At 50.4% G+C, this 12,922-nt stretch overlaps 5 protein-coding genes across 5 annotated transcripts; 2 read left to right on the top strand and 3 right to left on the bottom strand.

The window, feature by feature from the left end:
- Nucleotides 1–1,439: 1,439 nt before the first annotated feature.
- Nucleotides 1,440–3,389, top strand: N7481_012652 (putative transporter; the record flags this gene model as incomplete). The annotated part of the gene is made up of 6 exons (XM_057271871.1): nucleotides 1,440–1,697; nucleotides 1,772–2,100; nucleotides 2,155–2,995; nucleotides 3,052–3,170; nucleotides 3,225–3,308; nucleotides 3,365–3,389. The coding sequence occupies 6 exons, from the start codon at nucleotides 1,440–1,442 to the stop codon at nucleotides 3,387–3,389; spliced, it is 1,656 nt and encodes a 551-aa protein (XP_057116059.1).
- Nucleotides 3,390–3,609: 220 nt separating this feature from the next.
- N7481_012651 (uncharacterized protein) lies at nucleotides 3,610–4,002 on the bottom strand (the record flags this gene model as incomplete). Its single annotated transcript, XM_057271870.1, has 2 exons — nucleotides 3,610–3,829; nucleotides 3,908–4,002. The coding sequence occupies 2 exons, from the start codon at nucleotides 4,000–4,002 to the stop codon at nucleotides 3,610–3,612; spliced, it is 315 nt and encodes a 104-aa protein (XP_057116058.1).
- A 3,413-nt stretch (nucleotides 4,003–7,415) lies between these two features.
- N7481_012650 (putative phosphoinositide-specific phospholipase C) lies at nucleotides 7,416–9,934 on the bottom strand (the record flags this gene model as incomplete). The annotated part of the gene is made up of 4 exons (XM_057271869.1): nucleotides 7,416–7,581; nucleotides 7,931–8,531; nucleotides 8,585–9,437; nucleotides 9,542–9,934. The coding sequence occupies 4 exons, from the start codon at nucleotides 9,932–9,934 to the stop codon at nucleotides 7,416–7,418; spliced, it is 2,013 nt and encodes a 670-aa protein (XP_057116057.1).
- Nucleotides 9,935–10,817: 883 nt separating this feature from the next.
- On the top strand, nucleotides 10,818–11,678 carry N7481_012649 (Glutathione S-transferase-like protein ustS; the record flags this gene model as incomplete). Its single annotated transcript, XM_057271868.1, is given in 3 exon segments — nucleotides 10,818–10,869; nucleotides 10,923–11,152; nucleotides 11,172–11,678. 3 exon segments carry the CDS (start codon nucleotides 10,818–10,820, stop codon nucleotides 11,676–11,678), a joined length of 789 nt encoding a protein of 262 aa, XP_057116056.1.
- A 306-nt stretch (nucleotides 11,679–11,984) lies between these two features.
- On the bottom strand, nucleotides 11,985–12,788 carry N7481_012648 (mitochondrial 54S ribosomal protein mL54; the record flags this gene model as incomplete). Its single annotated transcript, XM_057271867.1, has 2 exons — nucleotides 11,985–12,232; nucleotides 12,305–12,788. 2 exons carry the CDS (start codon nucleotides 12,786–12,788, stop codon nucleotides 11,985–11,987), a joined length of 732 nt encoding a protein of 243 aa, XP_057116055.1.
- Between the last annotated feature and the right edge of the window lie 134 nt (nucleotides 12,789–12,922).

Raw genomic sequence — 12,922 nt, 5'->3', positions numbered from 1 at the left:
ATCCGGCTCATGATTGCGCAATGACCGCGGAGTGAGTCTCTCGCCCGAAATATAATCCGAACATGCTTTGTAAACTTGAACCTTGCAATCTGCGATCAGTGCCTACTCTGGCAGGTCGATTGCGGGGTGATCGGGCGGTCGGAATGCCTTCATTTCTGTTGGTCCTGGGCTGCGTTATGCATGTCACAAATGGCGTGATGACAAGATTGTAGCGACCAACCGGACCATTTGGGGGGGATTTTGATGGCGTGCGACTGGGTACGGAGTACAGAATCCCCCAAATAGACCTGAAGTTCCCAATTCAATAGAATAGTCCGAATTGCCTGTGATCTTTTTCTTTTTGTTGTTCTGTTCTGCTTGTTCCCCTCGCGATGGCGTGCTCCTCAACCGGCCTCACGCAAGGCGAGCAATACGGCAAACTTGAGCCCTCGGCTTTTACCACTCGGAGGTTTTAGGGAATTACGAGTAGTTCTGTCAAAACATAAAAGATCTAGAGGCGCTGCATAATACTGATTGGCACAGGGATTCAATCATTCGGCTTATGGTTTTGTAGCCGATTGACTAGATTGAGCACGGAGTAAAGCTTACTTGGCCCCGGTGGACGATTGTGCAATAGATGGAGATAGAATCTCTCAACTCTTAACACCATGAAGATCATAATATCCTCCTCGCCCCTGAAGTCTTACTCTTGAAGGGTCGAAATTCTTGCTCTGGGATTGATTCATAATTATAGAAAATAGAGCAATGACGCAGGAATTCGGGTCAACACCGCAAGACTCCATCAAGTGGAGCATCCAGTGGGGTCGAGCTAAAATGATATCCATGCGTATTCCACTGAATTTGACTCGCTGAGCCTAACGTCAGTTCAAACCGTCTTGCGTGCTTCGGCCAAGCAGACGCTTCACTGGCAAACTCCCACGTACCCATTACCAGTTGGGTCAGAAGTTATGGACGAATTAAGCAGCTCCCAGTCCTGCTTTACCTTTTTTCTTCCCCTTTGTTTCACTCTAGATCACGGCATTTGTCCGCTTGGGTCTACTTTGTAACGCAATCCGCCCTCGCCACGAGCATGAGCACATCTATGTACTCGTATACTGTCAAAAACGTTCAGTCACTCATTGGACTACCTGACCACCTTCCTGGTTAGAAAGGGCCAGGACAGCCGACGTGCAGCAGATCGGACCTAGACGCACTTCCGATCCACCTCGTGGCTTATCTGTAGCGACTTCAAGGCTGAGATCTGATTGTCGGCGTCTGCCACAGATTATGGCGTGATAGATGGCCAAGATGGCTGATAGTCGGTACATGGACCAACTTTTTTTTTCTCGTGCTTGCTCGGGCCCTTCTTATAGCTGGTAATGCCCGTTACTTTCTAGATTAGTCTCAACCGTTCTTGCTTTGCTGCACCAGATCGAATTTACCGATCCATAGTCGCAAACATGACGATAGAGGAGGCGAAGACTACCGGCTCCGATACGGACAACTATGATACCAAGGTCGTGCCGCGAGTTGAATCTGCAAGTGACTCTGAGTCTACTTTGACTGGCCAGCGAGGCACCGTTAAGACAATCGACTGTGCCTTTGATACCACCGAGGACCCCCGCTACTACAAGCCTATCCCGGAGTATGAGGGTTATCATCGATGGGACCCGGAATTCGAGTGGACTGAAGAGGAGGAAAAGGCCGTTGTGAAAAAGGTATGTTTACAATAGCTTATCAAGGCAGGCTGCTTTGGTTTCTATGAACTCAATATACTGACAAAAACCCGCAGATTGACTGGCGCGTCTGTACATTTGCCTGTGTCACATTTTTTGCATTGCAGCTCGATCGAGGAAATGTCGTCCAAGCTACATCTGACAACATGCTGGGTGACTTGGGCATGAACACAAATGACTACAACACCGGACAGACAATCTTCCTTTTGACCTTCTTATTCGCGGAACTTCCATCCCAATTACTTTCGAAGTGGTTCGGACCCGATCGCTGGATTCCTGTTCAAATGGTCTCTTGGAGTTTGGTCGCTGCCTGCCAAGCTTTTGTTAAGAACAGAAGCACCTATTTTGTGACCAGAGCTCTGCTGGGCCTTCTCGAGGGTGGTTTGTAAGTTCTATCGGACTTTGATATACACTTTTCTATTTACTAACACTTCACAAGCATCCCTGATACTATTCTATTCCTATCGTTCTGGTATAAGTCCAAGGAGTTGCCCATTCGCCTGAGTTACTTCTGGGTCGCTTACCAGGGCACTTCAATTGTGAGCGCATTCCTTGCCTTTGGATTCCTGCATATTCGCGGTTCAGATGGTACAGGAGGCTGGCGATACCTTTTCGCATTCGAGGGTTTGATCACCGGTTTGATCGGTATTGTTGCCGCCTTCTGGATGCCTCCTTCGCCCACTCAAACTGCCGGTAGATTCCGTGGCAAGAACGGTTGGTTCAATGAGAAGGAGGAAAAGATCATGGTCAACCGTATTCTCCGCGATGACCCGAGTAAGGGTGGCATGCATAACCGTCAAGCTGTTACTCCTCGCATGTTGTGGCACGCTCTGAAGGATTACGACATGTGGGTCATTTACCTGCTCGGATTGACCTGGATGATTGCCAATACGCCCGCGACATCTTATATCAGTCTGCAACTGAAGTCGTTGGGCTTCAGCACTTTCCATACCAACTTGCTCGCCATTCCGGCGTCCGTGATTTTTATTATCAACTTGCTGGTCTGGACATGGATTTCTGAGAGATTCAATATTCGTCTGCTTCTGGGTGTCGGTGCCGAGCTCTGGGCTATCATCTTGCTCATTGCACTCGAGGTGCTTCCTACTGGTGCCAGTCCCTGGGCTCGCTGGGCACTTTTGACTTTGCTTATCGGAATGCCTTACGTTCATGCCATCATCGTTGCAATCACATCACGTAATGCGGGTACTGTTCGCACTCGGACCGTTGCAACTGCACTCTACAATATGATGGTGCAAGTTAGCAACATCATTGGAAACAATGTGAGTACACACAGCTCAGATATCTTAGCGACGCCCAACTAATCAATTTTTGACAGATCTACCGAGAAGATGACAAACCACTGTACCGTACTGGAAATGCGGTGCTGATTGGTCTTGCGGCATGGAGTTTGGTGATGTTCATCATCGCTAATTACTACTTCGTGTGGCGCAACAAGTAAGTCATGTTCACTCAATAATCGGTTTTGAATATTATCTAATACAATGACAGGAAAAATGCCGCCGTCTGGGACAACATGACCAGTGAAGAGCGAGAGCGATATGTGGCCGAAAATCAACATCGTGGCAATAAGAGGTATGTCCTACTACTATCATGCAAAACCAGGTGCAATGACTAATTGGTCCTCGTAGAATCGATTTCCGCTTTCTGCACTAGACACAACTAGACCACGCAGGCGTTGTCTAGAAAATAGGAATATTCAATCGTGCTCCTCGATATAGAAACAGACCAAATACCCAGCTTGATGCATGGGTATAACTTGAATAATCATGACTATATTATCTCTAATTCTTCGTAAACTCTCAGATATATTGGTTTCTCCACGATCATCCCCAAGAAGAACCTGAATGCTTCTGTATTTCCTGAGACAAGTCGTCTACTCCCCAATCACATACTCGCACCCCTCATCCCCGATCCAAACCTCATGGACTTTCCCCGCAGGCACATCAATTCTTGCTCCAACGCTAAAAGTTTCTTTTTTGACTTCGCCGCCGTGAATGCTAGAGTTGTCTTCCGGATAGGTGACCGTGAAGGTACCTCGGCGGATGAGGTGGGTTGTAAGGCCATCATGCGTGTGAGGCGAGTAGTAAGCATTACTGGATCGTCTAAGTTAGTGTACATTTACTTCTTGATACATCGCATGTACTACTAGACATTCAAATATATCGACATACCTTCCATCTGACCAGGTGAAGACATGTTTGAAGCCCCAATCCCGTACCAAACGCTCGCTCTCCGAGCGACTACCGATGGGGTATGTGTCCGCCATGCTGCACTTCTCTTAAGTGACCGTGAAAAAAGAAATGTATTGATTATCTTGTGTTCCAGGGTTGACAATGTGTTGGTTTATTGTTAACGGAAGCAGCATGTGTGGAGGGGGATGATGTCATTGCCAACTGTCACGTGTATATGTATACGGGGACAAAAGTACGAACAAGGGGGGTTCTAGAAAGTAGATCGTGAGCTAGAATGAGTCTAAATATACAAAGAGCAGGATCTTCTTTTGAATGGAAAATATGTTTATATTAACGTCGGCTAGCATACGGCGCGGGTGGACTCCACATGCAAAATTCGGAGTCAAGATGATATCAAAATCACAAAGAGAAGGAAGAAAGTCCTCGCCTTGGAACGCTGTTTCTAGTTCCTGGTCACCGAAGTAGAAAAAAGACCCGATGACCCTGTCATCTGAGTCAGTGCCTCTTCGGGGCCCGTACCTATGATGGCGGTAGAGGCTTCTGTCGGAGAGACTTTTGAGACGAATTCTCAAATCGTATTGGTGAGAACGCCGTAGAAATGGTTGGAAATGGGAATGGAACGCCGTGTAGTCGCTCAATGCCCTTTTGACGGTCATATGATACATCCTCTTTTGGGAGGTCTGGCGGCTGAGTGGCTATTCTTGAGCCAGCCCATGATGCGAGTTGGAAGGTAGAGGATGACGAGAATCGGATGAGGTATGTGGGAATTCAAGCACAGGGCGTATGACAGACATGACAGCTCTTCCCAGGGATAACCCAGACCTCTTGACCCTTTGCTTCACAACTGGGACACCGAATACCGGGCATCTAAGCCGGAATGTTAGCAGCTTCTCACAAAAGTACTTGGGCTGATCCTAGAGTCCCCAGTACCGACGATTCAGTTCGGCGGACGAACCTTGTTCACGGTGGGGGGAGGCCGAGCACACGGGGGGCGCCACACTCTTGGGAGTTGGTCATGATTGTGATTGAAGGCGATGGGGAGGATGTTTATTCTCGAGCAGCTGCGCGGTGCCTTGGGCTAGAGCGAATCTTTGAATGGCAACAACAAGGATAATCCAATTTCACTTTCTTGTTCTCTTTTTTGCTGGCCTCTTTTGCTTCCAACTTTTGGAAGAAGACTGGGCTGAAAGGGGCCTTATAAAGCACGACGACCGAAAGGGGAATGGAAGCGCAAACCCTCGTCGTCTGCGTCTAAACCCAGTTTTTTGCAAGCCCGCGATCGAGCCAAATCTTATCGGTGGGTTTGAAGATCGCAGGATTTTCTTGCTCTTCTTTCGGAAGTTCCCGTGGGAAAAAGAGAGTGCTGGTTCCATGGAGACTGGATGAAATTTGGAGGCATCGATACTTGCGATCGACCAGTCAGGCAAGTTTGGCCTGATCCAGGGATCACAGTGCATTGCTTTTTGTTAGCGCGGGCGCCACTTTATGCCAACATCCAATCACGGTTACAGACTCGGCTCCTCCCGAGTAGTCCGAGCACGCAGGTGTTCGTTATTCTGGTGTTTGCTCTGCATCCTTCATGCCTGCTGTTAATACCCTGTGGGTATTGCTCCTGCTGCGACGCCGAGTCGATGCCGGTGACGGAGCGGATGAAATCCATATCGGGCACAAACAGCGAGAAATCTATCGAGTTACGGAGTAGTGCACCACGCATCTCGTCAATCGAGCCAGGGCTTTTCGAGCAAAGTTGACGTATCAATCTGGAACCTGGGAGCAGATCGCGGCCTCGGACGACCTCGGCGGGGGGTCGCAATCAGGGGCTAAGCGAGTCAGCTCGATGGCTTCCGATTATTGGTCCATCTCCACGTTTTGACTGTCTTTCCAAGTCTAAATATTTCCATACGCTCCAATCATGCGGAACACTGCATGCCAATTCAAGCTGTCAGCGGGTGCCACGCATGAACCCTCCCCTCCACACTCTTCATATCCCACCTCCACCATCGTCTATCACGACAGAGACCCTCTCAGCTGAGACAGCGGCTCGCTCAACATGGCTTTTCGACAGATGCGGTGAGGTGACCGAACAAGGGCATAGCCTAGAATCCACTTCCTTGGTCCTCGTCATCACATCGCCGATCTATCACTATTTCCCGAGTCAAGCACTGTACTCCGTATAAGAGACTCTCTTCCACGGCTGCCACTCGTCACCTCAACCTTATCATGGAATCGGAGGATTTACCGATCACCTCTGCTTCCCTTTTCTCTCCACTGCCGCATGATGATCAATCTGATGCATGTCGCTTGGCATGTCGATCTTTCCATCCCCTCCACCTTGACTGGCCCCCTGTCCCTGAACCCCTCGGGATATGCACCGCACAAACAGCCCCCACGCAAGCCTTTCAACACCTTTGCTTTTGCTCACCGACGTTCCAAGGCCTCGAAAATAAATGGCCATCCAAGCGATGTCCAGGGGTTTCAATTCCCTGGAGCGGCACGCCGCATGGTAATCCACCTTGGTGGGCCTGGATGGCGCGCATAATGCAGCATAACTTTCTTGTTTGCTTAGGTAGACTAATGTAACTACCGGTATCCTGCTGCTGGCACTGCATTGCTGGCCTGGGTTGTCGCATGGCCGGCGCTGTCGTATGTACCCAGACCCTTGGCTTTCCACGTTCTCGCTGGTCCAGGGTCACCCTTGTCAGCGTGATTATTTACGAATGGAAGCCCATTCCTTCCTTATCAATCACATCACCTTCATATTTCTGCCCAAAAATCTCGCCTCTTGATGTCGCTATTGAATACTCTTTCCAATCGACCCTTTCAGTCAACAGCGTTGCCGCGCATGCCGCACGTCTAGCCTGGAAATGCACTGCAGCATGCAAATTCTTTGCATACAAACAGCACGTCGAAGGCTGCCTGTGGTACAGCACCCAATTCTTCAGGTTTGCCTCTTTGACTGCGTAGCATTTCTGCCATGCGCTGTTTGCTGCAGCCTTGGGCCCTCTCAGGGAGCTGTGGCACAGCATCACACCGGAGCCTCCTTGCTTTAACGGCGCTGCATTGAAATGTTACTCACGGCCGTGCTCATCTGATCTCTGAAAATGACGAGCTGGGCCATCGAACTCGGCAAATATCTCATACATATGCTATGGCCTTACCACATCGAGGATCAGCAGGCTGGAGTTCAGATACCGAAATGGAATGACATGCAGCACAGCCGCAGAGCCCTCGCAGGAGGATGACGATGACAACCCACTCCACAATAGGACGATACGATTCGTAGCTTGTCATATGTGGCTGCGCTAAAGAAACCTGATATGTGGCACTCGACAGTCCTTTCCTTGACTACAGTACGCTGCGCGATAAGCTGTATGGGCTCGTGATCTTAAATGAGAGATAAATTTGAGCCCCTGAGCTTGTATAAAAAGAGATATGTGCTGCACCGCAGAGAGATTCCAGACAAAGTGACCCATCACATGTTGCTTGCTCAGGACGTCTTCTTCGTGATGCGAACCAATAATATACCCCCTGCCTTTTCTCCAGTGCTGTTGAGAAGATGGACGAGCCGGTAGCCCTCTCGAAGTCGGTCAAGCCGAATGCACGCCCACGCGGCCAGTGAGTCGCGACCGATCTCGTCATCCTTGATTTTGAACCTGTGTACATGCAAAATGCTGTTAGTCGGGGGACACTCAGGGTGGTGGTACGACATGTCCAGCGAATGCGGGGAATTCGGGAGAACGTTCTGGCACGGTTCTCTCAGAATGATGCAGTCCTGGCCCAGAAGAGCAGCTGCAAAGACTCAGGAGCAAGCCCATGTTTAATATCTGACCAAACAGCTCTTGCATGACGAATTCTTCAAGCTCGATATCGCAAGGATCACCCCTGTCGATGCGGCTGTGTGATACAAATGCACGAGGCACAGGTGGCACCAGGTGGGACAACAATGGTTTGGAAAAAAAAGGAAACGAAGGCAAGGTCAAAGATATTCGCAGGACAACTTACCGGAGGAAACTTAGCTTCTCAACCACTCCACTCACAGCCGGAAACTCCAATTTCTGCGCCTCGAAATCCGGGTTGATGCCCGACTTACTCTTTGTACAACGGCGATAACTGCTCTTCTCGGAATCTGAGCTCACATCGTCTTGTCCAACAGCGACCAGACTCTCAGGCTCCTCGACATGCAACTGGCAGTTTACATACGGGCGGAACCATTTCTCGCTATGGTCGCTGGGCGGGAGTGATAAGTCCTGAGCCGCGAAGACTTCGATCGTGAGCTCGAGCGTCTCACGACTAATGCTATTGGCGTGCGGTTCCGAGCTCTTGTACCCCGCCGGCTTGGTGACCCATCCCTGCGTGCCGGCGAACATCCCGTGGTTGAGCATCATGCCTTTGTCCATGTTCTGCCAGTTCAAGGCAACCAACTGCGCGCCTCGCCGCCAGTAGAAAGATGGGTCCAGGTTTGAAGAGTTCACTCTGAAGGCGAAGGGATAGATGCGCATCATGGACGATCGATTGTGTTCGAATAGGGCGTCACGGTAGTTTAGGTGGGCATCCCGCGCGCCCTTTTCAGACAGCGAGAAGATATGGACCGGGTCCTTGGCCTCTGTCGCCAAGTCAGCGTTTCTCTCAATCTAGCATCCAAGTGCGAATGCTTACCAGGTTGATCAAAGTGGCTGAAGTGATATGCCCGCGTATAAATAGCCAGCTTTGCCAAAGCCTCGAGGATCTTCACAGGCTTCGCGGGCTTCGGGTTCTGTGATGCGGACTTATCCTCAGATTCCTCTGTCTCACTCTCTTCATCCTTCGCTTCTTCATCGATCTCTTTTGCCCCCTTCAGTGGCAACGACTTGGCCTTGATTAGGATCTTCCCCTTCAACTGTGCCAAAGTTGGCAGTTTTTCTGTCGGGGTATTAGCCGGGACCTCGACCAATAAACCCTTCCACGCATCGTGGATGATATCAACCATAATCTGTTGTTGTTCTAGGTTGGCATGGACCTCGAAGCTGATGATTACTGGCAGATCACTCGTCACAAAAGCGCTGTCCCTAATCGCATAGGCAATTTCACGGAAAGAAGCCCCTTTGGTCAGAGTGTGTCCATGCAAGACTCGTGGCTCTCCCTTGATGGCTCCTTGGGTTAAAAGCGGCCCTGTAACTGACTTGGTTCCTTCTTTCTCAACATCCGCGTTCGCACTGGTGGAAATATTGGGGACTTCTGTTGTAGTAGACGGTACAACAGTGATATCTGGTGTCTTGCTTTTGAGCCCCAGCTTCGCACTCACAGACTTGGGCAACCTTTGAACGAGTTTCTCCTCAGACTCGGCTTTTGCCATGATCTTCTGCTTAAGCCGACTCTTTAGCCCCTGGTTTTCCCCCTTTGGTTTCTTGGTTTCGTTTTCCGAGTCGCTGCTACTCTCGCTGCTTGTCTCTTCATTCTCACTTGAGTCAGGTGAAAGCGGCTCGCCGTCCCAAACATCGATCTCAACCGAGCGACAACCACGTAGAAGGACCTAGAAATTTATTAGCCACACATTGAGAGACTAATAAACAACCTTATCCTCAAATCTTAAATCAAGAGCGCATCTAGCTTAAGCAAATCAGCTGCTAGACTCACCGATGTATACGCACTTGCAGCCGCATCACTGTACAACTGATTACCAGTCAAATAGGTATTATGACTGGAGGAAACAAAGTAATCACAAAGAGGAGCCGAGCAATCCATCACCTCAGCAGGAGCCTGAGCCCTTGAAACCTCATTTTTCATGTACGAGCGAAAAGCATCGATCGAGACGAGAGGATCCGAAATCGATACATCCGCACCAGGGACAGTCTCCACCTGGACAGTCTGGCGGAAATAATTCTTGGTCGTCTCAGACGCCACAATAGACCCATAGATCCGCAATAGATGCGTGTCAATGCCGACATGAAACTTATCAATAGGTTTCGACTCTAACGGGTGCAGCGAGAGATGACGCGCCCGCTCAACGAGATTCTCCACATCTTCCATGGCTTTTGCAGTAGTACTCCCAATAGGAAGTATCCGGCAATGCAGGTCCTCTTAGTCAAAGTTGGAGAATGATTTTAATGCGACTATTCCAGTTCCAGATGATTAGGTCCTAGGATGGAGCCAGGTTTGCTCAGGTACTCTCACCCCAAGCTGTGGGAGAGTCTAGCGGGAGGGCCGATTCGATTGGTAGAAGATGGAGGGGGCCGCAATGTTGATCACCCAGTGCAACGTCGATATAGATCCCGACGCCCACGTTTGTAGCCTGGAGAAGGCTGTCTTTGTTCTTTGAGGTGATTGCTGGAGGGATTCAAAGAGTAAGCAATAACAAAATCAGAAACAGAAACAGCCACAAAAAAAGGGTCGGGAGGGGCCACGTGAAGCGGGATGGACCCTCCACTCCGCATACGTGGCTGTTGACTTGGCAATTTTCTGGGCAATGTTAGTTGGATATAGAACTAATACTCCGTGAACGTGTATCTATATTCGCAGTGTGGCATGTTTGGCACTGTCTACGGTTCCATGGAATGAAACCGAATGGAACGATGATTGGGTAGAAGATCACGAGTGACGCTTGATTTCCAGCCTTCTTCGAGTGGGGCATTGCTAAGCTCGGGGACTAGATAAAGGCGTATCATGGCAAGGGTAAATGGGATCCGGCCTCCAATTTCTGGAGACTAACTCGTAACTAGCACCCCGAATCCTTATAAATCAAGCCTTGTAGTGCATCGGTGTTAAGCCAGGCCCCCCCCGCTTCCCCCTCAACTATAAAACACCTTCCAACCACTCAACCCCTGAAGAATTTCCCCAATCAACTTGAATACTTCAATCTTCCCGATATAATTGCAGTAGAATCACCGTTTATATACACACTAAAGTACTCACAATGTCATCCTCCGAACCCGTCCACCTCTTTGATATCACCTCCACTCTACCAGGTCAGCCTCCCCTCACGATTCGGTAGAATTGACCTTGACATCGACCATTCCAGGCTCCTCCAAATCCTGGTCCCCAAACACTCTCAAAGTCCGCGCCGTCCTCAACTTCAAAGGAATCCCCTACACCCAATCCTGGATATCCTACCCGGACATCGCCCCTCTACTCAAAAGCCTCGATGTGACCCCCAATGCAGCCGGCTACCCATACACTCTCCCCACAATCATCCACAAAGACTCCATATCCACCAATCCCCACGGCGCAATGATGGACTCTCTCCCGATCGTCCTCCACCTGGATAAAGTCTTCCCTTCCCCCCCCGCTCTTCCCCTCCGGCGACGCAAGTTACGCCCTCTTCGTCGCTCTCAGCAAAGTCGCTGGAGGCATGGGCCCTGGAATCCGCCAGCTGGTCATACCCAATGTGCTCCAGCATCTGGACCCCCGTGGCCAGGAGTACTTCAGTCGTACCCGGGCGGTGACTTTCGGGAAACCGCTATCAGAAGTTCGGCCCAAGGACCAGGCTGCGTTGGATGAGATCTGGAAGACTGTGGAGGCGGAGAGTCAGACGTTAGTGAGCATGTTGAAAGGGCAGGAGGGTAAGAAGGGGCCCTTTCTTGAAGGGGAGAAGGCTGGGTATGCGGACTTGATGTTCTGCTGTATATTGGCTTTCTTTGAGCGGATGGATACCGCGTTCTTTGAGAAGCTGATGGGTCTCGGTGATGGGGAATTGAAGGCACTTTGGGACGCGTGTAGGCCATGGTTGGAGGGCCAGGGTGAGGAGAAGGAGTGGCCGATTCCTGTGCAAGAGTGAGATATCTCGATGGCTGCATTTCATTTACGGTGAAGACAAAAAAAAGCTGGGTATGGTTATCACTGATGGGATGGGAAGGGAATGATTATGTAGATCAGTATCATTGATATATATGCCACAATCGAGAAAAATCAATCGACGTAATAATACATGTTGGATGTCCGGGTCTGGGGGTAGAGGTCGGGGCCCCGTTCCAGATCGAATACCGTGGTCCCCATCACAAGAGGACGAGGACCCAACCGCTCATGCGGAATAAAAACACAAATCGCTCCTAGGATGACTGCTTGAAGCCCAAGCAAAAACTATTTAAAGACCACGCAAGAAGTTGGACTCCTTGATCGCCTTTCGCCGCGCCTCACGCGCGCTCTTGGTAACCTCCAAGCGCTTGTCCAGGCCGTCCGTGGCATCAGTCAGGCCATCAGTGGGAGCATCGCGGTTGTAGGAAGCGGGTGTGATATCTTCGGCGTGGTGGTGGGCGGGAATCTTGGGAGGGAGTTTCTCGGTGCGAGCGGCGAGCTTCTTCTCGTAGCGCTTTCGTTGCTTTTTGTTCAGGGCTGTGATGGAGTAAGATTAGTATTGAGATTGGAATTGATTGGTAAATTGGGTAGGAAGAGGAATCCACGTACTGGCCGGGTCAACACCGCCCTTTTTAGCCTTGGCGTCTTTGCTGGCATCGCCCAGCAGATCCCAAAGCCAGTCGGGGTACTCGTGGTCCTCCTTGGCGAACACCTCGGGCTTGTTCTTAAAGTAGTTCAGGCCGTTGATCCTCGTGCCAGCTGCGCAGCTGCTCGGTGGACGCTGCGCAGCCTTAGTGGCCGCACCCGGGTTCACATCGATGTGAACCTCCCCGGGGGTGCTCAAAGGCTGAGAAACGCCGGGGGTTGCGGAAGAGATAGCGGAGGGAGTCGTGCTGTCACCGGCGGCGGGTTGGCGGGGGGTGGAGGGTGAAGGAGGAGCAGCCACCGAGGGATTAGGTGCCTTATCGCTGTAATTTCTGAACTGGCTCCGAACAATGGGCAATTGGCGCGAGGATAATGATGCGGTCCATGTCGCGGCCTGTTGTTGCGGTAGCCGCGAGAGCATGCTTGTTCGGCAGCTTCTGCAGATCATGGTGACGGAGAACGGAGAGAATCAATTGAGTCAATATCCGTGATCCAATACCTATGACAAGTAGCTTGACCTGCTAGGATGTTCTGTGGGGACTTGTATGATCGTTGAGTCGCGGCCTCGCAGAACAGAAAACT

Source organism: Penicillium waksmanii, assembly GCF_028829765.1.
Source record: "Penicillium waksmanii strain IBT 27052 chromosome Unknown utg000010l:1.0-3698451.0:1.0-3701458.0, whole genome shotgun sequence".
Classification (NCBI taxonomy): domain Eukaryota; kingdom Fungi; phylum Ascomycota; class Eurotiomycetes; order Eurotiales; family Aspergillaceae; genus Penicillium; species Penicillium waksmanii.
Note: the sequence above shows the minus strand (reverse complement) of the source record. Positions and strands in the feature narration are given on the sequence as shown.